Source organism: Eriocheir sinensis, chromosome 8, assembly GCF_024679095.1.
Source record: "Eriocheir sinensis breed Jianghai 21 chromosome 8, ASM2467909v1, whole genome shotgun sequence".
Classification (NCBI taxonomy): domain Eukaryota; kingdom Metazoa; phylum Arthropoda; class Malacostraca; order Decapoda; family Varunidae; genus Eriocheir; species Eriocheir sinensis.
The window spans coordinates 567,152-593,198 of record NC_066516.1 but is presented as its reverse complement, the minus strand read 5'-3'; the positions used below and the strand labels follow the sequence as shown (position 1 = coordinate 593,198).

At 40.0% G+C, this 26,047-nt stretch overlaps 1 protein-coding gene across 5 annotated transcripts in view; it reads right to left on the bottom strand.

Annotated features, from left to right (window-relative positions):
- LOC126995362 (uncharacterized) overlaps positions 1-26,047 on the bottom strand; it is a 252,694-nt gene that overhangs the window by 38,454 nt on the left and 188,193 nt on the right. For all 5 annotated transcript variants that reach the window (XM_050854838.1, XM_050854841.1, XM_050854842.1 and 2 more), the window contains 3 exons: positions 25,627-25,766; positions 21,818-25,420; positions 20,803-21,562 (listed from right to left, as the gene is read on the bottom strand). In XM_050854838.1, the coding sequence (XP_050710795.1) occupies positions 20,803-21,562; positions 21,818-25,420; positions 25,627-25,743 (4,480 nt within the window). In that variant the 5' untranslated portion in view covers positions 25,744-25,766. The remainder of the gene's footprint in view (positions 1-20,802; positions 21,563-21,817; positions 25,421-25,626; positions 25,767-26,047) is intronic.

Below are 26,047 nucleotides of genomic sequence, written 5' to 3'. Positions count from 1 at the left end.
AAAAACAGGGAATTGCTGATGCAAATATCAACCTATGTACCACCAAAAACATACTCATGGAACAGAGAAGACTATGAGACAATGATTGAGGATACCATTCAATGTTTGAGTAGGTTACTTAAAGCAAATAAAAGAGTCTTGTTGGTTGGGGACTTTAACTGCAAAGAGGTAAACTGGGAAACATTCGAAGGTGGAGGAAATGAGACGGAATGGGAGGAAAGATTTCTAAGATTGACTATGGAAAACTTGATGATGCAATGGGTGACTGAAAATACAAGATATAGGAGTGATGACAAACCAGCAAGACTGGACCTGGTAGTGATGAAGGGAGTGCACTTGTTAAATGAATTAAGATATGTGTGTTCCATGGGAAAAAGTGATCATGTAATAATAGAGTTGGAAACCAATGAGGAAGTCACTGAGGAAGACGAATCATATAAAGGAAAAAGGAGAAACTACAGGAAAGCGGACATAGAAAATCTTAAAAAATATTATGAAAAACTAGACTGGGAAAAGTTAAAAAGAACAAACGAGGTAGAGGAAAAGTATGTTATTTTCATAGAGGCATATGAGATAGGAGTAAAAAAATATGTCCCATTATATAAACCAATAGAAAGAGGAAAGCAAGATTGGTTTAATGCAAGATGTGCAGGTGCAAAGAAGAAAAAGACAAAGCATGGAAAAGATTGAAAAGAAATAAGAACCAAAGGAATAAAGAAGATTTTAAGATAGCAAGAAATGAATATGTGAAAATAAGGAGGGAAGAAGAGAAAGGATATGAAAAGGATATTGTTGAAAAGTGTAAGGAGGAACCTAAATTGTTTTATAGATTTATAAATGGAAAAATCAAACCAAAGGAAAAAATAGAAAGACTGAAGGATGGAAATAAGATAATTGAAGATCCTAAAGACATGACAAAAGAATCACAATTTAATGAACCACAAGATGATAAGATAAATGTTCAAATGGATGAAGTAATAGTAACCAAAGAAAAGATATATAATGGAGGAGCTGGAAGAGAGGAAAGCAATAGGACCAGATGGATTCTCAGGTTTTATTTTGAAAGAATGCAGAAATCAGCTGGTTGGACCAGTATATGATATCATAAAGTGCTCAATATCAACTGGTAAAGTACCTAAGGCCGCGGCCACACAGGGAGCGAGAAAGTGAGCGAGAGCTGCAAGGCGAGTTTGTTGCCACAAGAAAAGTGAGGCGAGGCGAGGGTTGTCATGGCAATGCGACCCGCACTGAGTAACACTATACACCCCCCTCGCCCCTGCCCCGTCGGCGCTCACGAGGGATGAGGTAAAATGTTTTTATAAATAGTCCTGTGCTTCACTTATTTGGCGTTTTATGAAAAATCTGTATACACCATCGTGTTCAGGAGGCTTTTCTCAATGAGATGAAATAATTAATTTTAGTACTCATTTCATAGCCGCTGCAAATGGTAACTATATGTAAACTGTGTTATAAACATTACAGAGTGATTCTTTAATTTCAACTCGTCACTATTTATTTAGTTTTTGTTTTATTAGGTTTTCACAAACATATTCAAGTTCTGCAAGCACTGCTGCATTTAACAGTGTCAACCAAAATGCCCTATCTAATGTATGAGGTGAGTTATGGCAAATAATAGAGAAGCATGTCTGTGATAAAACTCCTTCTGACCGAGCAATCTCGCGTGAAAAAAGCAAGAAAAGTTAATCTTTAAATCTTCTTGCTTTTTCGCCATTACCTGCTTGCTGCCAATGTGGCTACCTGCATTGCTTATAATGTATTAAAGTTTCTCACTCTTACTCTCTTTCTCGCTTCCTGTGTGGCCTCAGCCTGAGGAATGGCGAAGGGCTGAGGTGGTCCCTATATATAAAAGCGGGAAAAAGGAAGAACCTCTGAAGTATAGATCAGTATCATTGACCAGTATAGTTTGCAAAATAAGTGAAAAAGTGATAAAGAAACAATGGACAAAATTTCTAGAACACAATATAATTACAGAAAAACAGTATGGCTTTAGACAAGGGTATTCATGTGTAACAAACTTATTGAGCTTTTACTCAAGAGTGACAGACATAACACAGGAAAGGGATGGATGAGTAGATTGTGGGAACTTGGACTTGAAGAAGGCTTTTGACAAAGTTCTACATACAAGACTATTATGGAAGCTGGAAAATAGAGGATTGAAAAGGGACATGAAAAACTGGATGGAAAGTTACTGAAGGGGAAAAGAAATGAGAACAGTGGTAAAGGACAAGAAATCGAATTGGAGAAATGTAGATAGTGGGGTGCCTCAAGGATCGGTACTGGCACCAACACTTTTCCTGGTATATATAAATGATATGCCGGAGAAAGTAAATAGTTACATGAGCCTGTTTGCAGACGATGCAAAATTGTTGAGACGCATAAGAAATAGTAAAGACTGTGAAGTTCTGCAAGAGGACCTAAATAAGATTTGGGACTGGAGTATGAAATGGGAGATGGAGTTCAGTGTGAAGATATGTCATGTAATGGAAATGGGAAAGAGTGAAGGGAGACTAAAATGGACGTAGAATGGGAGATGGAGAAATACTAAAAGTTCAAGAAGAGAGAGATCTGGGAGTGACAATACAAGATAATCAACAGTCTGAGAGTCATGTAAATAGGATATTCGGTGATACGTATAGAACGGTGAGAACTGTAGGAATAGCATTCCACTACATGGATAAGGATATGATGAAAAAGATGATAACCACAATGATTAGACCAAAGTTGGAATATGCGGAAACTGTGTGGTCTCCCCATAAGAAGAAACACGTAAAAAAACTAGAAAGAATACAAAGGATGGCAACGAAGATGGTTCAAGAACTGGAGGGATTGTCATATGAAGAAAGGTTAAAGGAAATGGACCTGCCAACATTGGAACAAAGAAGAGAAAGGGGAGACCTAATACTAATTTACAAATTGTGGAATAAAATGGAAGTAGATAACGAGGAGTTGCTATACTATTAAGAGAAGTAAGAAACACCAGCAACACACGAGGACACAGTAAAAAATTGAGAAAAGGAAGATGCTTGAGAAATATAAAAAAATATAGCTTCCCGCAAAGAAACATAGAGGTTTGGAACAGACTAAGTGAGGATGTAGTATCAGCGAAGAGTGTGCACAACTTTAAGGAAAAACTGGACAAGTACAGATATGGAGACGGGACCACACGAGCGTAAGCCCAGGCCCTGTAAAATTACAACTAGGTAAATACACACACACACACACACACACACACACACACACACAAAAAAAAAAAAAAAAAAAAAAAAGTGAAGGCTGAGAGTTATGAGAGGAGTAAGGTAAAAAGTGTATTGAGAAATATGAATACTGAAGAGGAGGAAAAGCCAAGTATTATAGGAATGTAGTGCAGAGCTGACAGAACTGATCTGACATAATAAATTACTCAATCAGGACAAGAAAGTTAGTGAAAAAATGAAAGAGGGCTAACGTGATTTCCATATATCAGAATGGATATAGAGAGGAACCACTAAATTATGGACGGGTCTCACTCACAAGTGCTGTAGGGTGATTTAGGGGTATACCGTACTATTAGTGGAAAAATATTATTGAAAAATTCAGTTTAAATCTTGAAGGTAAGACTGTGGGCCAGAAACATCCCTCAGGGACTGGGCTATCTTTGACACACAGCTCAATTTTGCACGAGGCAACTAAGTACCTTTCTTGGGCCTTTCAACGAAAACTTTCATTTTGTACGAATCACCCCCATAGTGGGGATGATTCGTATATGCTATAGGGGTGATTCGTACATGCTATTTTCACCCCCCCAAATTAATTTCAAATTATAATAAATGAGATATTAATGTCATAAATTAAATGAACACATTATATGAAGTGTTCTATTAATGAAAAAACAACAGTAAAATAATATGTTTTGAGGCATGACTGCCTTATCTTGGCCACCCTTATTACATGTCTTTTTCACCCCTGCAATACCAATCATATGAACTATATATGAGATTTTGCTGTGTGGAGTAAAGCAAACATGCATCTTATATTGTTCTATTATCCAAACTGCAAAAATATAACTAGTTCTGACTATTTTCTAACACTGCCTCATTTCATGTTAAATGAGGACAGGGGATGACTTAGCTTAACTATGTTGCAAAGGGTTAAGATTCGTTTTAGGTCCGTGCCAGTATCTCATTACCTACTTTATGAAACATCAGTATCTCTTCATATATCTTTTCTACAAACCTTCAACAGTCATGGAAACGCTTTGAAAATCGAATTCAAGGACTTTTTTTTTACTCTTGAAAATATGGGATAATGTTTACGAAAGCGCGTCGCCTCCTCTGGTGCTGGCCGCGGCGACGCTGCGGGGGGGCACAGCCCCTCCGTTAGTAGGTCGTAAAGTTCGGTTGGAGTAGTTTAAATATGCTCCCCGACCCTAAGCCCTCTGCGAGCTATTTTGCGGCTGCGGCGGCTGCAGCGTTGCCGCGGCCAGCAGAGGAGGCGACGCGCTTTCGTAAACATTATCCCATATTTTCAAGAGTAAAAAAAAAGTCCTTGAATTCGATTTTCAAAGTGTTTCCATGACTGTTGAAGGTTTGTAGAAAAGATATATGAAGAGACAGTGATGTTTCATAAAGTAGATTATGAGATACTGGCACGGACCTAATACGAATCTTTACCTTGCAAAGTTTATAAACTTCACAGCACACATACAATACTACAAATATTCACTAAATATCATTACATGTATAGTATCAAATTTCAATTGCATTCATAAAATATCTGTTTTCTCCTACTATTTCAACCATGTAACTGTAATTTTTGCCAACTATTATACACCTGATACTTATCTTTCTTCCTATTAAGTACAACTAAACTATTTTGTAGCTTGGGTTTCATCTTGTTTGTAAGTAAAAATAAAATATGTAAGAAATTTGCGTACGCTAAACCCCCTCACTACATTGTACGGTAAGACCCCTCGTACACGTGTTACCCTTCAACCAGTATCACAGCAACCACGTTGGATAAAAGTTAAGAATATCATCAAATATCATGTAAATATGCCTAATATTCATATTCCATACTTTACCAACAGGATTACGCCCCATTCAATGACAGAACACTATGATATGAATGCCTAAAGTTACATTAAGTGTCGCAAAAAAATATAATTTTCCCTCCTATTCACAAGTGGCGTGCCATGGTAAACAAAAGCAGCCATCTTGTTCATCGTCATCATGTCCACTCACAGTGTTGCTAATACCGCGCTGCAATAAGTCCTCTCTTTTTAACAGCGATTATACGGTCCACCCCCTTGTACGGTATTCCCCCACATCACCCTACATAAATTACATGAAAGGGTCATTAAAAAGAAATGGGTTAACCACTTGGAAAAAGAAAAGATACTACGTGACCGCCAATTTGGTTTTAGACAAGGTAGATCATGTGTTACAAACTTAATCTGTTTTTACTCAGGAGCAATTGACATGGTACAGGAGAGAGATGAAAGGGCTGATTGCATACATCTGTATTTGAGAAAAGGATTTGTTAAAGTAACACATAATAGGTTAATATGGAAATCGGAACTGAGGAGGAGTGGGGGAAGCATGAGAAACTGGATGAGGGATTACTTGATGAACAGAGAAATGAGAATGGTGTTGAGGGATGAAAAGCCAGAATGGAGAATAGTGACAAGTGGAGTGCCACAGGGTTCAGTGGCACCAATAATGTTCTTCATTACATTAATGATTTGCCAGAAAAATAAGAAGTTATATATATTTGCAGATGATGCCAAGCTCCTAAGGAGGATCAAAAACGATTTTGAGAGGCTTTAAAATAACTTAAATGAGATATATGACTGGAGTAGCCACTGAAAGGTGGAATTCTACACAAAGAAATGCCATATAATGAGAATGGAAAAGAGTACAAACAGACCCATGACAACATATAAGATGGTTGAGATGGATATAGATCAAATAAACAATCAAAGGGACCTTGGAGTGATTGTTAAAGATACACTGACCCCTGACAAACACATGCACAGAATATTTGGACACACATTATAGTCTATTGCAAAACACTAGAATGGCATTTCATTATATGGATAAGGATGTGATGGAAATATCATAATGGCAATGATAAGACCAAGACTATATCGAGTATGCAGCAATAATTAGGTCCCCTCATAGGTAAAAAGATATAAGAAACTAGAAAGGATACAAAGGATAACAACAAAATGGTACTGGAATTGTCAAGTCTGCCATATAAGAGCAGATTGGAAGAAATGAATCTGCTGATACTTGAGGTGAGAAGAAGAGACCTAATAGCTTTGTATAAATTTTCTATTGGACTGAACAAATACTCTCATACCCGGAAGGGTATGAGAGGACACATAGAGAAGGTGAAAAAGGGATCATGTCTGAAGGACAAAAAGAAGTACAGTTGTCCCATTTAGAAGTGTAGATGAGTGGAATGGTCTAAGGGGGAAGGTTGTGGAGGTGGGGAGTGTCCATCAAATGAAGGAGAAGTTAGTTAAATATAGTCAAGGAGACAGGGCTATCTGAGCTAAGCTCAGGTCCTGTAAACCACAAATAAGTAAATACAATCGGGTAAACACACACACACACACACACACACACACACACACACACACACACACACACACACACACACACACACACACACACACTCACACTGAGAGTTATGATTGAAGTAATTCCTTAAGGACACCACAGTGATTTTCAAATGAAAAGGTTGGAATTTCTATTTTGTAATCTTTGGGAATGAACTGAAAATTTTGATTTGTTGAGGACCATGAAAGGAAATGCACGTCACAACTCCAACACTCCTCATCTTGAGCTAATTCTCAAGCACAACAAGCACCCACTGTTTAGTGCACTACTTTCCCTTAGGCTGCTGCATTAATCATGTATGCAGAAATAAAGAATCTTCTACCCACCTACTTCAACTATTGCCAAAAGGTAACACAGCCTAACATGGGTCATGTCTACTGGTCAGAATAAGATGCAAAAAGACCAAGGGTAAGACATGAAAAGACAGTGTGAAGTTTGCCATGTGTTGCAGTGGTGGTGATGCTTGTGGTGGACCTTGTCCTCTAGGCAGTAAAGAATTTATTTATTTTATATAAATAGCCATCTTGCACATGCGAGGTGCAAGTCAGGAAAAATAAAAAGTACCCTGGAAATAATTCCGAGCAAAATGATTAACTTATGATTTCGTAATGACTAAATGTTGGACCTGAATGTGTTAATCAAATTTTTTCTCAAAAGAGTAATAGAAATGTAAAAAATTAGGCCTGACCTATACATAATTATAAATAACTTAAGTCATATTTGGAGTTGAAAATGAATGTTTTTAAGGTGATCTTGAATTTTTACTCACAGTTCTCAAGACTTTAAAAAAAAAATTGAAAGCCTATTAATAACTCTACAATTTAATAAATATGATATCAATAGAATTTTAATGAGGGGGAATTCTTTAAATGTGTGTGTGTGTGTGTGTGTGTGTGTGTGTGTGTGTGTGTGTGTGTGTACATATATATATATATATATATATATATATATATATATATATATATATATATATATATATATATATATATATATATATATATATATATACAGGTAACTCGATTTACGCAAGTATTGCGTCCTTGAAGAGGTCGCGTAAATCAAAAACAATGTAAATCAAACAAGAGGTAGGTTCCTGTCGAAAAATATATATTCACTTCATTTAGTGGAGAGAGAGAGAGAGAGAGAGAGAGAGAGAGAGATAATATCCATATTACCGAGATATCCACTCAGGCACCCAGTCTCAGCCTCACTCTTGTGTAGAAGAAATGAGGGATACCATGAGCGACTGGCTAGTATTGGTACCGGTACCGAGCAGTCTGGTACCGGTACCATACCGTATAGCTGGTACCGTTAGCACCAGTACTGGTACCGGTACCTGTCCACCCCTATTGTTGAGGAACATGGCAGCGTGGGTACTGTATTGTTGTTCAAGTGGCGCGCGGGAAGAACTGAGCTCAGCTGTGTGGCCGTGGCGCCGTGTGAGTCCAGTTGCATGAGACATATGGTGGCCACTCCATAAAATATCGCGTGTAAGTGGAAAAAACGTGTAAATTAAACATTTATTTGGATTTTGGACCCCGCGTGTATATATATATATATATATATATATATATATATATATATATATATATATATATATATATATATATATATATATATACAGTCGTCCCTCAAATAGTACAGGGGTTAGGGACCCAGGATCCCCGTACTATTCAAAAATCCGTATAAAATTAGTGCCCCCCTCAGAAACACTCCTGAGATGTGTTTGAGTGAGGGAATCGGAACTGTCGGAACGTCCCGAGTGCTCTCAAACGTGTGATGCGGCAGCACGAGTTGCCAACTCGGCACGCCTGCTGGCTCCCGGCTTTGAGAGGTGGAGCGCCTTCGTGCTGTGATGACGTCATCAGCAAATATGGCGGCCCAAACAAACACATATAAGTGTTTCCATTGCATTTCACCTCCCTGTACCACCATAACCACTGTGGCTTCCTTTTCATCTTCTGTTGTGAGGAGTTCATCAGCCAGGACAGCTCATAATGCATGTTAAACGTCACCAGGAAGATCAGTGTACGCCATTTTGATGCGAATGAGGCGCTGTTACCATAGCAACAACGAGGCTTAGTAAAAGGACGGCCTTTATCTCCACTATTGCAGCACTCTTGGAGCACTGGCAGTTACTGCGGCAAAAATTTCTTTTACCATTATTTTCAGGGTGTTGACCTTGAGGGAGTACGCCGTTTCAAAGGCTGCAGTTGGGACCGAAAGGGACAACTACCTCCTGAACCAAGACCAAGACCAAGATGATAGATACATAAGAACATAAGGACATATGGAAACTGCAAGAGGCCGAGTGGCCTACACAGGGCGAACACTGCTCTCATTAACGTGGTATGCTCTCCCTACGGCAACGTAACTCATCCCAAAACGTAACATCTCTTAAATCTGAATTCTTCTGCAATGTGAACACCTATCTTGAACACTTTGGGGTGCTTTCAGCGGGTGTTATGGTAGAACAGTGTTGCCACTCACGCCATGGCTACTTGGTGTGACGAGCGGAAAATTTAAAAATCGTAAAAAAAAATTTCCATGACAATCCGTATAAAACCGAAACCATACTATTGGAAACCATACTATTTGAGGGACGACTGTATATATATATATATATATATATATATATATATATATATATATATATATATATATATATATATAAATATATATACAGTACCCTCCCGAGTTTTGCGGTTGTTCCATTCCGAAGGTATAACGCTAAACTCGAGGATCGCGAAACTTGGGGTATTGAAAACACTGAAAAAGCGCTTATATGTTCCGACTTGTGGAGAAGCTGACTTTTTTTCCCCCTTTACTCCCTTGCTATTTCAAAATACGTACCTTGGAAAAAGGAAGAAAATGGGAAGAGACAACGGGTTGTTTTGAAGCCACAGTTGAAGGCGGCTGCCTTACGATTGGCTGACAGTTCTGAAAACACACGTGATACGCTGGGAGCCCGATGACGTCATCGCTGACGCTCACCCAATCAGTGGAAACATTGCCTTAAGGCGGTGTCACACTGGCCGTTTTCCTCCAACCGTTGGGGCTACGGGCAACGCTCGTACGCCCAACCGGGAGCGAGTTGTTGGTTGTCCGTAAGCTGGTGTCACACTGGGCCTTTTTCCTCCCACTGCGTTGGCGGTGGCTAGGGCAACTGGCAACTCCAACTTTTCTGGGTGTGCGTCACACACGGCCAAGGTCAGTTGCCTGTATCCACGTCCACAACGTAAGCAAAGCACTTACCTTGTATTGACATGGCGTTGTCTGCTAAAGTAAGGGCTGTCATGGCTTGTGCTGCCATTACCCCATTTATGGACTTGTTACTGCAGTTAACTGGAAGGAGGAAGCAGTTGTGGGTGTGGCGTGCCTGTGGTTTCTCCGTGCCAGAAGTTCTCATTGTCACCACTGTGCGTGCGCGGCCAACCCACCCATCTAGACTTCGACCACATAAACACGTGGATTGAGTAGGAACAAACAAACAAACAAACAAACAAACACACACACACACACACACACACACACCAGACTAATCAGGAACCATGGCAGATGTTTCTGACAAACAGAAATGATTTCACCATTTTTTTGAGTGTGCTAGAATGTTATTTGGTGAGTGGCTCACATGAACCAAACCTAACTCTTTGCAAGAAGAGAGCAGTCGTCTTTAACACTGCTCTCTTCTTCTTCTTCTTTTTTTTTTCACAGCAGAGGAATCGGTTCAAGGGCATAAAAAAAGGGAACAAATGTGAAAGAAAAAAAAGCCCGCTACTCACTGCTCCTATAAAGAGTTCAAGGAGTGGCTGAAAGATAGGTCAATTTCGGGAGGAGAGGTGTCCTGATACGTGACCCTCCTCTTGAAAGAGTTTAAGTCGTAGGCAGGAGGAAATACATATGAAGGAAGATTGTTCCAGAGTTTACCAGCGTGAGGGATGAAAGAGTGAAGATGCTGGTAAACTCTTGCGTAAGGGATTTGGACAGTAAAGGGATGAGCATGAGTAGAAAGTCGTGTGTTGCGAGGCCGCGGGAGGGGGGGAGGCATGCAGTTAGCAAGTTCAGAAGAGCAGTCAGCATGAAAATATTGATAGAAGATAGAAAGAGAGGCAACATGGCGGTGAAATTTAAGAGGTAGAAGACTATCAGTAAGAGGAGGAGAGCTGATGAGACAAAGAGCCTTAGACTCCACTCTGTCCAAGAGAGCTATGTGAGTGGAGCCTCCCCACACGTGAGATGCATACCCAATTGGGTATGTCTGGTTTGTATGAACCACTCACCAAATAAGTTCTTACATACTAGGAAATGGTGAAGCCATTTTTGTTTGTCAGAAACATTTGCCATGGTTCCTGATAAGTCTGGTGTGTGTGTGTGTGTGTGTGATGGGTGGGTTGGCCACGCACGCGCAGTGGTGACAATGAGAACTTCTGGGACGGATGAACCACAGGCACGCCACACCCACAACCGCTTCTTCCTTCCAATTAACTGCAGCAACAAGTCCATAACTGGGGTAATGGCAGCACAAGCCGCAACACACGACGCTTTGTCGACACAGGGCAAGTGCTTTGTTTATGTCGTGGATGTGAATATGGGCAACTGACCTTGGCCGTGTGTGATGTAAACCCGGAAAAGTTGGAGTTGCCGGTTGCCCTAGCTGTCGCCAATGCAATGGGAGGAAAATGGCCCAGTGTGGCACCAACTCACCGACAACTCGCTCCCGGTTGGGCGTACGGGCGTTGCCCGTATACCCAACGATTGGAGGAATACGGCCAGTGTGACACTGCCTTAAGGCAGTGTTCCCACTGATAGGGTGAGCACCGGCGATGATGTCATAGGACTCCCAGCAAATCACAAGCGTGTTTTCAGAACTGTCAGCCAATTGTAAGACAGCTGCCTTCAACTGTAGCTTCAAAACGACCTGTTCTCTCTTTCCATTTTCTTTCTTTTTCCAAGGTACGTATTTTGAGACTACTTGGACTGGAGTTCCTCACATCCCCCCCCCCCTCCCTCTCTCCACAACTCTGGCTTCATCGTTTAATAAGTCTCTCTCTCTCTCTCTCTCTCTCTCTCTCTCTCTCTCTCTCTTGACTGTAGCCCCAAATGTTTGGAGGAAAACGGCCAGTGTGACACTACCTTTATAGGTAGGTAGATGTGACCCATACATGTCAAAGCAGCACAAATATATATATATATATATATATATATATATATATCTATATATATATATATATATATATATATATATATATATATATATATATATATATATATATATATATATATATATATATATATATATATATATATATATATATATATATATATATATATATATATATATATATATATATATATATATATATATATATATATATATATATATATATATATATATATATATATATATATATATATATATATATATATACAGTGGAACCTCGGAATACGAGTAACTTAGTGTACGAGTAAATTAGAATACGAGCATTTCAACGAGCGATAAACTAGAATACGAGCAAATGTGAGGAAATGGCAAGCATCCGCCTGTGACTGTTTTGAAAATCCCGCGCGGCGACTGCAATCTCGTGGCAGCCGCCCAAGTTATTGGTCGGCCGAGCATATGTACACAGTCAGTGTTTGTCTGAGGTTGGGCGGGTGAACTGACGTGCTTTCTGATCACTTCTTTGAGTATTTTCACCCACATAACACACAATGGCGCCCAATAAAGAAGTGTCTGGCCGAGCAATTAACTTATTTAATGAGAATGCAATTTCACATTTTAGAGACATGCTAAAACGCAGGGAAAAGCAAACATCGTTAGACAGATTTTTGGTAAAGCTACCTAAAAGACAGCAAAGTGATTCTGAGAGCTCCTCTGATTCAGAGGACTCTCTCCCCACAGTAACCCCACTCCTCCTCCCCACCTCCACATCAAGCCCATGAAGTCTTCAATTTATCAACATAAAGGTAAGTTAATGTATACGAAGTTGTATTGTTTGTGTAATTCTAAAAAAATATACCTATATATTTAATTTTTTTCAAAATTTTTTGGGCCTGGAACGAATTAAGTGGAACTCCATTAATTTCAATAGGAAAAGTCGTTTTAGAATACGAGTAAATTGGTTTACGAGCTCGGTCTTGGAACGAATTAAACTCGTATTCCAAGGTACCACTGTATATATATATATATATATATATATATATATATATATATATATATATATATATATATATATATATATATATATATATATATATATATATATACAGTCAAACCTTGGTTTTCGTACGATTCGGTTTTCGACGACTTTTTTTGTCGAAATTTTGTCCCAGTTTTCGTACATCCACTCGATTTTCGTACAGTTGAAAATGGTCCGTACTAAACGCGTCCGCCTGCCTGCGTGACCCGGCCACTCAGTTCCTGGAATCAAGCGCCCACACAGGCATACCATGCGTTCGTGACTCACAGCCGTATGCTCGTCTTCTAACATCATCCTCGAAGGAATACTATTTCCAAGGTACCTCCAGACCTCCCTTGAACCTTTCCCTTAGGACATAATTAGGAACTATATCGATCGTCATTTATGCACAATGAAGTGCTAGTATATTCTCATTGGCATAAAATACGTGAATTTAATTTTGTTTATTTATAAGTGGAAGTAGAAGAACTGTGAAATATTCAATTACTCAAGCTATACACTTTTTACCTATAGGAGGCGGCAACACCGTGTTCCAACAATGTCGTCATCTGAACCGTGGACTCAACTATTTTCTCATCCATATTTCGTACATGAGGTAAGTACTACATCGATAATCATCTCCTATGCTTGGTAGGAAGGTTTATAGAGGGAAATTACTCATATGTCTTGCGTACAAATGACAGAGGATGCTTACAACATGTGCGGGCGAGCTTTAAGCTGCCAACCCACTGTAGTATATTTTGCATGCTTTTGGCCTATTATCAAGGATTTTATCTACTACAAACGCTTACATACAGGGTGCAAAAGCTATTCTTGGTCGGCTATTGTTCTTGTTATTGTGTACAAGAGGAGGGCCAAGTGACTACAGACAGCATTGAAATCAACAAATGTGACCTCATGTAGAACAGTTATTTTAAAGATTATGGAATGATCAGGCTGCTTTGCTGAAAATAACACAGTCTGACGAAAATACATGGCTTGTACTTAAATTAATAACGTTAACTGAAAGCTCTAGATCGCAGTGTTACCAGAAAGGAGTGTTTCACTTTCAACTTTCACTGTACAGCGGCGGCCGTCAGTCTGCCCAAGATCTTGAGTCTGCGTTTGTTTCTCGTTGAGTGAGTCACCCTGCGGGTGCATCCAAAACATTTTGTAATAATCCATTGTTTTTTGTGCTTGTTTATTGAGTCTGACTGCTAAATAAGCTACCATGGGGCTAAAGAAAGTTCTGAGTGCCAGCCCTTTGATAAAAAAGGGTGAGAATCACGATAGAATTCAAGAAAGAACTCGTAAAAAATGCAAAAGTGGCGACGCATGGTCGATCTTCCTTCCAAATATTTTCTCTCCTCCTCCTCTCCTCCTCTTCCATACACCAACAAGAGTTTTCAATAAAGGTAAAAGTGATGTTAAATGTTCATTTATCCATTTCATCAGCCATTTATATTCATCTCTCATTGTTTGATGTATGTAAAACTATAGTTATTCTCTATGAAATGTATTCTTTGTTAATATTTTTGGTTGTTTGGAACGGACTAATTGGATTTACATTATTTCTTATGGGAAATATTGCTTCAGTTTTCGTGCATTCGGTTTTCGTCAGACTTTTTTGAACGGATTAATCACGAAAACCGAGGTTAGATAACCTCCCATAAGAAATAATGTAAATCCAATTAATCCGTTCCAGACAACCAAAAATATTAACAAAGAATACATTTCATAGAGAATAACTATAGTTTTACATACAGCAAACAATGAGAAATAAATATAAATGACTGATGAAATGGATAAATGAACATTTAACATCACTTTTACCTTTATTGAAAACTCTTGTTGGTGTATGGAAGACGGTGAGGAGGGGAGAGGGAGGAGGAGAGAGTATTGTTTGGAAGGGGAATCCCCCTCGATAAGGATTTCAGGTATCAAGGCCCTATCTGGGGTTACTTCCCTATCACTTGAACACCAAAGTCTTATAAAGGTGTTTGTATCTGTAATTTTTTCCTTGTATTCGGGTCAAGGTGGACTGAAATTCATGTATTTTATGCAAATAAAAATACAGTATAGGTAACTCAAGATTTATGCGAGTATTGTGTCCTTGAAGAGGTCGCGTAAATCAAAAACAATGTAAATCAAACAAGAGGTAGGTTTCTATCGAAAAATAAATATTCACTCCATTCAGTCGAAAGAGAGAGAGAGAGAGAGAGAGAGAGAGAGAGAATATCCGTATCACCGAGATATCCACTCAGGCACTCAGCCTCACTCGTGTGAGGAAGAAATGAGGGACACCATGAGTGACTGGCTAGTATTGGTACCGGCACCGTGCAGTCTGGTACCGGTACCGAGCCATCTGGTACAGGTACCGAGCAGTCTGGTACTAGTACCGTACCGTATAGCTGGTACCGTTAGTACCGGTACTGATACCTGTGCCTGCCCACCCCTATTGTTGAGTAGCGTGGCAGCGTGGGTACTGTATAATTGTTCAAGTGGCGCACGGGAAGAACTGAGCTCAGCTGTGTGGCTGTGGCGCCGTGTGAGTCCAGTTGCATGAGACATCTGGGGGCCACTCCATAAAATATCGCGTATAAGTGAAAAAACGTGTAAATTAAACATTTATTTGGATTCTGGACCCCACGTTATTAAAAAAATGTGTAAACTAAACTCGCGTAAATCGAGTTACCTGTACCCTCTCGAGTTTCGTGCTTGCTTCATTCCGAAGGTATAGCGCTAAACTCAGGGATCGTGAAACTCGAGGTATTGAAATCCATGAAAAAGCGCTTATTGGTTCCGACCTGTGGAAAAAAATTACCTTTTTTTTCGACTTTACTCCTCTGTTATCACAATTTTTTCGACTTTACTCACTTGTTATCTCAAAATACATACCTTGGCAATAGGCAGCAAATGGGTAGTGAGAACAGGTCGTTTTGAAGCCGCAGTTGAAGGCGGCTTCCTTACAATTGGCTGGCAGTTCTGAAAACACGCTTGTGATCCACGTGGTGTCATCTGCTAAAGTAAGGGCGGTCGCTCGTGGTCACCCATGGTAGCTACAGTTAGACAAACCTATAGCTTCTGGTAGTTTTGTGTGTTATGATATAATCTGCTAACTCTTTCAGTTATGAATCATTAAATCACTAATCTCATGATTGACTTTTCAATGCCTATTAAACGTAAACTGCCGCCACAGCCGCAAAATAGCTCGCAGAGAGGTTCAACTTGCTTACTGTTTCCATATTTCCCTCACCACTCACAAAGACACAAGTGGACAAACTAGAACAAAACCAGGAAAACCAATACTTTTAATGCTGTGTATTCCCACAGCGTGCATGTGTGGTGGCATAGCTGGGCACGATAACAGAAAACCTTATTCCCGATAACCGATAACTGATAATGAAAAACCTTATCGGTGATAACCGATATTCATTAACTGGAGACACAGATATAGGCGATAACCGATAGCCGATACCCAATATAAATCCACAATTCCGATACTAGCTAGCGATAAGTCCGATAGGCGAAAACAATACTATATTGATATTTCAGATAGAAAAACATAGATGAATTCAAATTTTCATTATCTGTATTTTAGAAAACTTACAAAACCTGAAAACCACACGTTGACACGTACAAATGGGCGGTAATACTAGGAACGCCTGAACCGGTGTTGTGTTATTTGGCGTCCCCACCGTCAAAAGCTGGCGCTTTTGTTTACAAACACTTGTCTCTCATGAGTTGCACATGCTCAGACCAGCAAGCGTAGACTTGTACAGTCTCACAAAGCTTTTTAACTGTAATTAAGAGTTGCTGGAAGGCTGAATGAGACATACAGTACCACTGCCACCATCCCCGCTGTTTCTAGAATGACACTCTGTACGAGTTGTATTTGTATGTACAGAGTGTCGTTCTAGAAACAGCGAGGATGGTGGTACTGCATGTCTGATTCAGCTTTCCAGCAACTCTTAATGTGTTAAAAAGCTTTGTGAGACTGTACAGAGCTACGCTTACTGGTCTGAGCATGCGCAGTTCACGAGAGACCAGTGTTTGTAAACAAAAGTGCCAGCTTTTGACGATGGAACACCAAATAACACAACACCAGGTGCCTTCAATACCATGGCATGCTCACAAACGAATATGGAATATCAAATTTGAGGCAGTGAATAATAATTTTATGGGCAAAGTTAAATGATTTTTTTCTTTGATACATTGATTTTTGAGTAACATAAAAAAATAACTTAGTGTTTTAATGTTGATGATCTAAGTATGAAATCTCTTCGCCGAAGATATTTCATACCCCGAAGTTTTTTCATAAAACACCGGGCCACGCATGCACAGTAGGGAGACAACGTTTTTTTCTTTCTGAGAGGCAGAAAAAAGTAGCGATTATCGCTAGTTTGGTTACAAAAGTAACGAAGATACCGATATATATTTAAATAAGTAGCGGATGATACCCGATTTTGTTATCAGCGATAAAGTATTGCGATAACATCGCGGTAACGCCCAGCTATGCGTGGTGGACAGCAGAATGACTAATTTCAGCAGCGAAATATTTCTCGCAACACCGGCCAGTGTAGTGGACCCCACCGTCGCTGCCATGTGATGTGATGGTGTAGGAGGTATTGCCTTTACAACGGCACCAGTGTAGTGGACTGTCTTCTTCTTTTGACCTGTAATGCTTTGTATTGCTTCTTAGGTCCTCTTTCTCCACACTTTTATACTTCACAACATGCACTTTGTTACTTCAAAGTGCGCACTTATTCACTTCACCCTGAACTTAGGTGTTTTTCTGTCCTTTTCTTTCCCTGATTTTACTTTTCTATGCCCTTTGGCCATTTTCCACTATTACTTTTCACCGTCGCTGCCATGCATTACAGGTCAAAAGAAGAAGAAGAAGAAGAAGAAGAAGAGGAAAACACACCGAGAGTTCTACAATTGTCATATACTGGAGAAAACGATTTTTGGACTGTGGTTCCACAGCACGGGGTGTTCTCTTATCTTGTTAATCAAGTAGTAAGCAAAGCAGCTCTGCCAGTCCATTTTATGAGTCTACTGGTGGGTCATCTTCCACTGCTCCTCACTCCTCAGCCACTGCCGACGTCTGGTTGTTTACATACAGCTGTCAGGTACCGACTTACCCATGCTCGTCCCCACAACCGTTTTCCATTCATATGGACACCCAACAATTAACTCGCTCCCGGTTGGGCATATGGACAACCGTGGTTGCCCATAGCCCCAATGGTTGGACACTGCCTTTTAAGGTAGCACGTATGACGCCGACAGTAGGTAGACGTGACCCATGCATGTCAAAGCACCATGAAACTCAGGGCGGTAATGCGCAAAAGTTGGAATGGTAAGAATTTAGGACTAAGCGCTAAACTTGAGGATCGCGAAACTCGGATAGCATGAAACTCGAGAGGGTACTGTATACTACATAACACTTCATCGTGCATAAATGACGATATAATTCCTAATTATGTCCCAAGGAAGGTATCTTGGAAATGCTAAGTTTTCCTTTGAGAATGATGTTGAGAGAGCAAACGGCCATGAGTCGCGAATGCATTGGATGCTTTGTGTGGGCGCACGATTCCGGGAAATGAGTGGCTGAGTCACGCGGGCAGGCAGACGAGTTTGGTACGGACCATTTTCAACTGTACGAAAACCAAGTGGATGTACAAAAACTGGAACAAAATTTCAACGACAAACCCCATCGAAAATCTAATCTATATATATATATATATATATATATATATATATATATATATATATATATATATATATATATATATATAGATATATATATATATATATATATATATATATATATATATATATATATTAGAGCGGGAACCTAGGGGGATCAGCCTAGCTGGAAAGGTAACAAATTCAAACCCACATGACAATAGTCCTTGTGTCTGCCCATGCATGAAAACTGAAGTCTGCCGGGCTTGCAGTGGTGGGCAAGGTCATGAGGTCATGTCAAAGTTGTAGCCCCAGAGCATTTATTAAGACCCTGACCTTGGTACTGATCTGAACATCACGATAGAGATGGCAGGATGGTCACAAATGACTCCAATGGACAAGACAAACAATTTACATTCCAACAACATTTGGCTAATGTTAACGGTTTGGTCTGTAAGAATGGTCATAGTTATCTAATTGACATAAAATGATGCCATTTGCACCATATTTCTGAACTATGACCATTTTTACAGACCAAATGGTTAACATTAGCCAAATGTTATTGGAATGTAAGTTGTTTGTCTTGTCCATTGGAGTCATTTGCAACCATCCTGCCATCTCTTCCGTGATGTTCAGATCAGGACCAAAGTCAGGGTCTTAACCCCTTCAACACGAGGACGCGTATACTGCGTCCTTACGTGCGCCATACCATATCTGAGGACGCGCATACTGCGTCCTGGCTCGCTTTAGCCACTATACGAGTTATTTCATCTCTGTATATTTATGCTTACATCTCAAAATTATCAATTAATTTGTTTCTTTATGTGCACCATTTAATTCTGCATGTTTTCATATATAATACATGATGATTATGTTGAGTTTATAGCTGAAAACTTGTTATATTCAATAGTGATATTTGAAATTTGGGGCGTGCGGTGATCTCGGATATGGTGCGGGGCGCTATTTTGGACCGGCCGTAGTGAAGGGCTTAATAAATGCTATAGGCTACAACTTTGACATGACCTCATGACCTTGTCCACCACTGCAGGCCCGGCAGACTTGAGTTTTCATGCATGGGCGGACGCAAGGACTGTTGCTATGTGGGTTTGAATTTGTTAGCTTTCCAGCTAGGCTGACCCCCCTTGTCTCTCTCTCTCTCTCTCTCTCTCTCTCTCTCTCTTTATATATATATATATATATATATATATATATATATATATATATATATATATATATATATATATATATATATATATATATATATTCATATAGTGTGTGTGTGTCAGTGTGTGTGTGTGTGTGTGTGTGTGAAGAGAAAAGGCTCAGAGCACTGTCAGTCAGGTGTCGCCATACATCATCCAAGGTGAGCAACACAGTGTGAGTGACAGACAAGTGCAGCCGAGTGCAGCCAGTTTGGTGATAACTGGAATGCGGTAAATTGCTACTACTTTTTAATATGAGCAGGGAAAAGTTCAGAGGAAATATACCTAGAGCATAAATGACAATCAACATGACATATCAAAGCACCACCACAACCCAAGAGGTTTCAAAGGCTCTACAAAACAACAGGTAAAGGGTTGCTCAATTACTTTAAAAAAAAAAAAAAAAAAAAAAAAAAAAAATTGCTTCATGAAGATGGTCTGTAGGACTATCAGCTTTGATAGAGTAATTATGTATATAATTACATCACAATGTCCACTCTCTGGATGACTTCCAAACAATGAATGTACATACTTTCAAAACTGTGACTGAAAATGTAGCTTCATCAATTTTTAATCCCTCTCATACAAATTGACCAGAAATGCCTCCATATTAACCTGAAACTGAAATGTTGATTTTTTTTAGTTGTAAAGAAATTTCTAATGATTCCTAAAACCTCAAGGGTTGTGGATGGTCTTGAATTTCAGTTAAAAACAGGAAGACAAAAGAATATTATCTTAATACACAGACTCAGTCATTAGACTTTTAATTATAGGTAAATGATGTTTCATTAAAGATGCAAAGAATTATACAACAGCATTAGACCTTTGCCAGCTATTTGGGTACAATGTCAAATATTGACAGTGCTTCTCAATTGAGTCTATAAAATAATTATTTGTTATCTTCCTATCTTATTTACTGTTAAAAAGACCCCATGAAAAAATGGACTAACACCCTGTTGACATTCTTAGGAGTTAATTTCATGAGAAAGCCCTGATGCATGTCACCCTTCATTTCAACAATGAAAGCAGAATCACTCAAGCTGAAAAGCATGTGTCAAACTGCAAAAAATCACTCAACCCACAACTTTACATTCTGAGTCTTTAGTCACCAACCTGCAGGGGTAGATGCTGCAGGGGAGTGGGTTGATGGGGCTGGGGCAGTGAAGGCTGAGTGGTGCCGCTCCACCTGGCCAGCCTGGAGTGTAGCAGTCCGTGGGGAGCCAGCAGGAGTGTGAGGGCCTCCACTGCCTCCCTGTGGACTCTTCAAATTGGGAGACACATGACTTGGTGAAGCCATCTGCTTTGGGGAGTGATGGGGTGGGTGAGTGGGGTGACCTGGTGACGCTGTGTGACCTGGAGCCACATAGCCAGGTGAGGAGTGACTAGGATAGGAGCCAACCATGGGAGCACCCACAACTGGAGGGACATGATTACCCTGGCAGGAGCCACCAGCCGCAGGATTATTTCCAATGGGAGGTGTCTGAAGAGGAGGTCGGTAACTACAGTGATGCCCTGTTGGAGCTGTGGAGGGGTGGGAGTGGGAGGAAGGTGGTGGAGGATATGGCTGATGATGAGGGTGGTGGTGGTGAGATTGAGGGTAACTATGTGGAGGTGGATGGGGAGGTGGGTGGTGAGTTGGAGGATGATGGTGAGGAGGCTGGTGGTGTGGTGGAGGTAGGTGTGGTGGGTGGTGAGGTGGAGGAGGCTGATGGTGAGGTGGTGGATGGGGTTGGTGATGGTGGTGGTGGTGGTGATGGTGGGTCCCCCCAGGACTCATTACCGGCTGCATGGTGGACAGGGCACCCAAGGGACTGTAGTTGTCAGTTTTTTGACCTGACACAGGATAGCTGGTACTCTGCGGTTGTGGTTGTGGCTGAAAGATGAAAATACAATACTGTAGAGCAAATTACTTCCTCACATCTCATTTACTGAACAGGTAGGAAGGAAAGTAAGAAAAGTCTTGAGGGAGGAAAATCAAGTGATAATTCTGTGAAATGCACCACATTTAGCTTTATAAACCATTCAAGCACAATCAATCGATACAATGATATCAGTTTTATTATAAAAATAAGACTAACATAACACTTGTAGGAACTTAGCGAATTGGGTTATAAATAAGAATTCCTACCTGCACATGGTGTGTGGGTGGAATGCAGGCAGTAGGTGGAGCTGAGGTAGTGGAACCTCCAGTAGTGGTGGTTTTTCGCTGAACCTGTTTGACCATAGTGGTGGTTTTTCCATCACTAGAGGTAATGCAATATGTGCTCTCCCCTGAAATGGTGACTGTCTGAGGGGCAGAAGGGATTTGAGTAGTGATATAAGTGCAAGATGACTCCTCCATTAAGCCTTTAGGTTCCTCTTGGCGTCTAGTTAGAATGTCACTTGCTAGCTCTGAGTTGTCAGTAGCATTTCCATCCTCTCTGTCTGAATCTGTGCCTCCTTGTCTTTTCACTTTTTTCTTGACAATGATTCTTTCCTCTACTTCTGTTTCTCTGCTCCCTTGTGCCTTCTTCACCTTCTTAGTTGTCTCTTCCACAGTGATAACACTACTGGTGGTTGTGTTTCTTTCCTTAGTGGATTTGACGGATATTTTTCTCTTTATATCAACATTTGTTATCTCACTTTCAGCTGACGAGCTTGTTGTGGTTGCTGTTGGAGTTCTTTTACGAGATTCATTAGAGTAACTAGCAGCCATGATAGCTGAGGCATTAAGACTTGCCATTCGTTTAGTGACAACCATATCACGCATATCCATGTGAACATCTAACTCTCCTCTCCTTCGTTTTCTTTTCATTTTCACTTTTTTCTCAGTTTCCTCTTCATTTTTCCTCTTTATATTTTTTCGCCGTTTCCCTCGTTTATCATCATCAGAATCATAATCTCTGTCCTCCTCATCAGATTCTTCTGATTGGCTGTCATGAATAACCTGATCCCTGAGGATAAGAGCCATGCTATCATTCTTGGCAGAAGATGGTGGAAGGCTAGGGAGGGGAATCCTGGCATCTTCATTCATGCAGTGCATCATGGCACGGGCATTAAGGAAGGCCATTCTGGCTGTCCGCCTGGGAGGTGCTGCATTCATATTCCTTTTGTTGTTCTGTAGATGTTTCTTGGTCTTTAAAATCCCCTTCCCAGTCTTTTTCTTTCTTGTGTGTGCCTCATAATCACTGTCACTCTCCTTATCACTTTCATCATCATCAGAAGAGTCATCCTTGTCTCTGGAGCCCTTCTTTAAGAATGTTACTTTCTTGGATTTCTTTACACCTAAATGAGATACCTCTTTGGAAGACTTTTTGTGGGTTCTGTTTGAATTTTTATAGGGCAACTTCTTACGAGATTTCTTTATCTCATCTTGCTCATCTTCGTCATTTTCTTCTTCTGATGATTCTGATTTAAGGCTGCGGTTGGAAGGCAGACCTTGTTTAGGCCTTTTCTGGCTTGTATTACCTGTTTTACACTTTACAGATGTTTTATTGTTCCCTTGTCGTCTTCTGTTTTGTTTTGAAGATTCATAATCGTGATCCTCCTCTTCTTCATCTTCTTCAGTATCGTCTTCTTTATCATCATCACTTTTCTCATTCATCCTATCTGCTATTTTACTTTTTATTGATCTTACTCCTTTTCTTGGCCGTGAGTTTTTCATCTGCCTTTTAAGCTTCTTTCTAGTTCCCCAGTCCTCATCATCATCAGATATATCCTCAGAACTGGTTTCCTCATTGAGACAATCAGCAGTTTTCTTTGACTTCTTAATTACTTCAGAGTCACTGCTTTCACTGTCATCTGACCTCACTTTGGCAATCTTACTTATTTTTTTGTCTCCTTCACTTTCTTCTTCTGAATAAAAAGCATTGGCCAAATGGTTCTTTACTTTTCTGTTCTGATGTAGCTTATGTGATGTCTTCTTACTGTTCAGCCGTGATTTTGGAGTCTCTCGTTTTAACTTGTACACTTTCCCACCGATGACAACCTTCTTGGGACAATCTGTGCGTCCTCCATAGAGTTTTGCCTTACTAATTCCCTTGAAAGAGTTCTGACTATCTTCATCTGAGGAAGAGCTCTCAGTGCTTGAGTTCTCTTCTTCATCAACTGGTTCTTTTTCTTCCTTTATCTTCAGTTTTGTCTTAGTTCCCTTCTTTCCTTTTGCCAATCTTTCATCTCTCTCTCCCTCACTCTCTGAGAAGGAGAATACACTCCTCTCCTTTTTGGTCTTACTGTTGGTGACTTTTAAAGCATTATTTTTCTTTTCCGCTTTTTGTTTGTCCTTCTTGATTCTGGCAGTAGGTAAACCATCATTTTTTCTTTTATTTTTGCTTCCTTTTGGTCTCCCTCTTTTTTTGGGCACTATTGTTTCTTGGGATGAAGAGACAGATTTACTTTTAGCTTCTTTAGCATCACTGTAAGCTGTGGTATCTTTCTTGGCTGAGACAGTTTTCTTTTCCTCTTTATTGTGATTATTTTCACTTTCATCAAGGGTCTTCCTCACAGCACTTTTCTTCTTTGGCTTACTTGTGTTAGAATTACAGTCTTCATTTATACCTTTGGCATCACTTTTCACCATCTTATCACGCTTTCCTGAGGTAGCAGCTTTACCGTCTTTAAAAGGTGACAAAGTTTCTTTATCAGCAGACTTGGAAACAGAGTTGTCCCCAATATCACTCATTTTCTTCCCTTCACTCTTAACTTCTTTAACTTTTTTACATCTAATCCCATCATTTTCCTCATCTTCCTTATCTAACAAAGTTTTTCTAGGTTTTTTCTTTTCCACATGTTTGTCATCTTCATTTTTCTTATGAACTTCGGCAACTTCAGTTTTCATTTTTGCATCTATATCATCTTTCTCACTGGTTGATTTTCCATTATCTGCATTCTTTGAGCCTTTCTCATGTTCCTCTCTTAGTTTATTGTCATTTTCACCTTCCTCTTTGGTCTGTCCCTCAGTTCCCTTTTCTTCTTTTATTTTCCCATCTTTGACATTTCCAAGGCTTTCACAAACTTTACTTTCAGAAATTTTCTTTGATTTTCTTTTATTACCAATCTCATTGTCATTTTTCTCTTCACATACCCTTGATTTAGTTTTGCTCACCTTATCAAAGTCATCTCTCTTTTCCTCACTTTTCTTTTTCTTTTTTATATCTTTATCACACTCTTGTGTCTCAGCACATGTATCTTTTGTTTTCTTTCCCTTTTTCTTTGCATCTTTATCACTCTCTTCTTTTTCATCGCTGGACTTTGCATTACTTTCAGATGTACGGCGGCACTTTGAAGGAGACTTTTTTCCTTTTTCCACAAGTGACTGTTTGGCACTGTGTGAGGCTGACTTGTTACTATCAAGGCAAGCAGTTTTCTTTGACTTCGTAATGTCCTGTCTTTTCTCAGATGCTGCTTTAGATTTTGGACTGCAAGCATTTTCTGCAATTTTTGAAAGTTTAGAGCTGCCAGCATCTCCCTTCTGTGTAGCTTTGACCCCTTTCCCATTTACTTTGGCACTGCCTGGACCCCTGGTAGGAGATCTGCCAGTTGATCTGCATGCTGGGGACCTCCCCGTGACTCTGCTGGGTGCTCTACTGGGGGACAGGCTGCTAGAGTTGGAAGATCTGCTTCGGGAGGACACCCCTGATGAAGACTTGGGAGATTCACTGCAGGAGGAGGAGGAGGAGCGCTTCGTGGGTGTCCGTGCTTCACTGGTTCTCCGCAGAGCACTGGGGTTGACCACACTCTCTTTCTTGGTTGACTGAAAGGGATTTGTATGAGAGCCCATTATGTAAAGTTATTAGTCTATTAATATTTTCAATAAAATTGTCACTTTACAGGATATATTACATAACCACTTCACTAAAAACGTTTCAGTGAAATGTATTTGCATTATAACATTTGTAATAATGATGTAAATGACAACATTGAAATACATAAAACTTAATCAAAATGCTCAAAGATCACCTTTGCTTTGAACTTAAGAGGAGGAGTCTTTTTCAGGGGGGGCATTTTGAGATGTCTGAGGCTGCCCCCTTGTTGTGGCCCCCTCCCCTTGCCCTGAGCCTTGGAGCCAGCTTTCATCCCTTCACTACTCCGTTATGCATCTGCCAAACATAATTTTTTGGTTAGCAAGATAAATAAGTGCAAAGCAAAAGTTGTGACTGGTTCATCTCTGTAAATTGTGATCAATGAAGAAAAAAATAATAGCGACATCCTGTCCCATGCAGAACTATATCGTCCCTTAGTGTCTGTCCAAGGTAGAGTTCCCATTTCCTGTCATAGCATCATGACTAACTTTCTGGCTATGCCATGAAAACTTCACAGCACAATAAAATAGTTAGCCTCTCACACTAAACTTCAACCTGAGCCTTAGCTAATGTTGCAT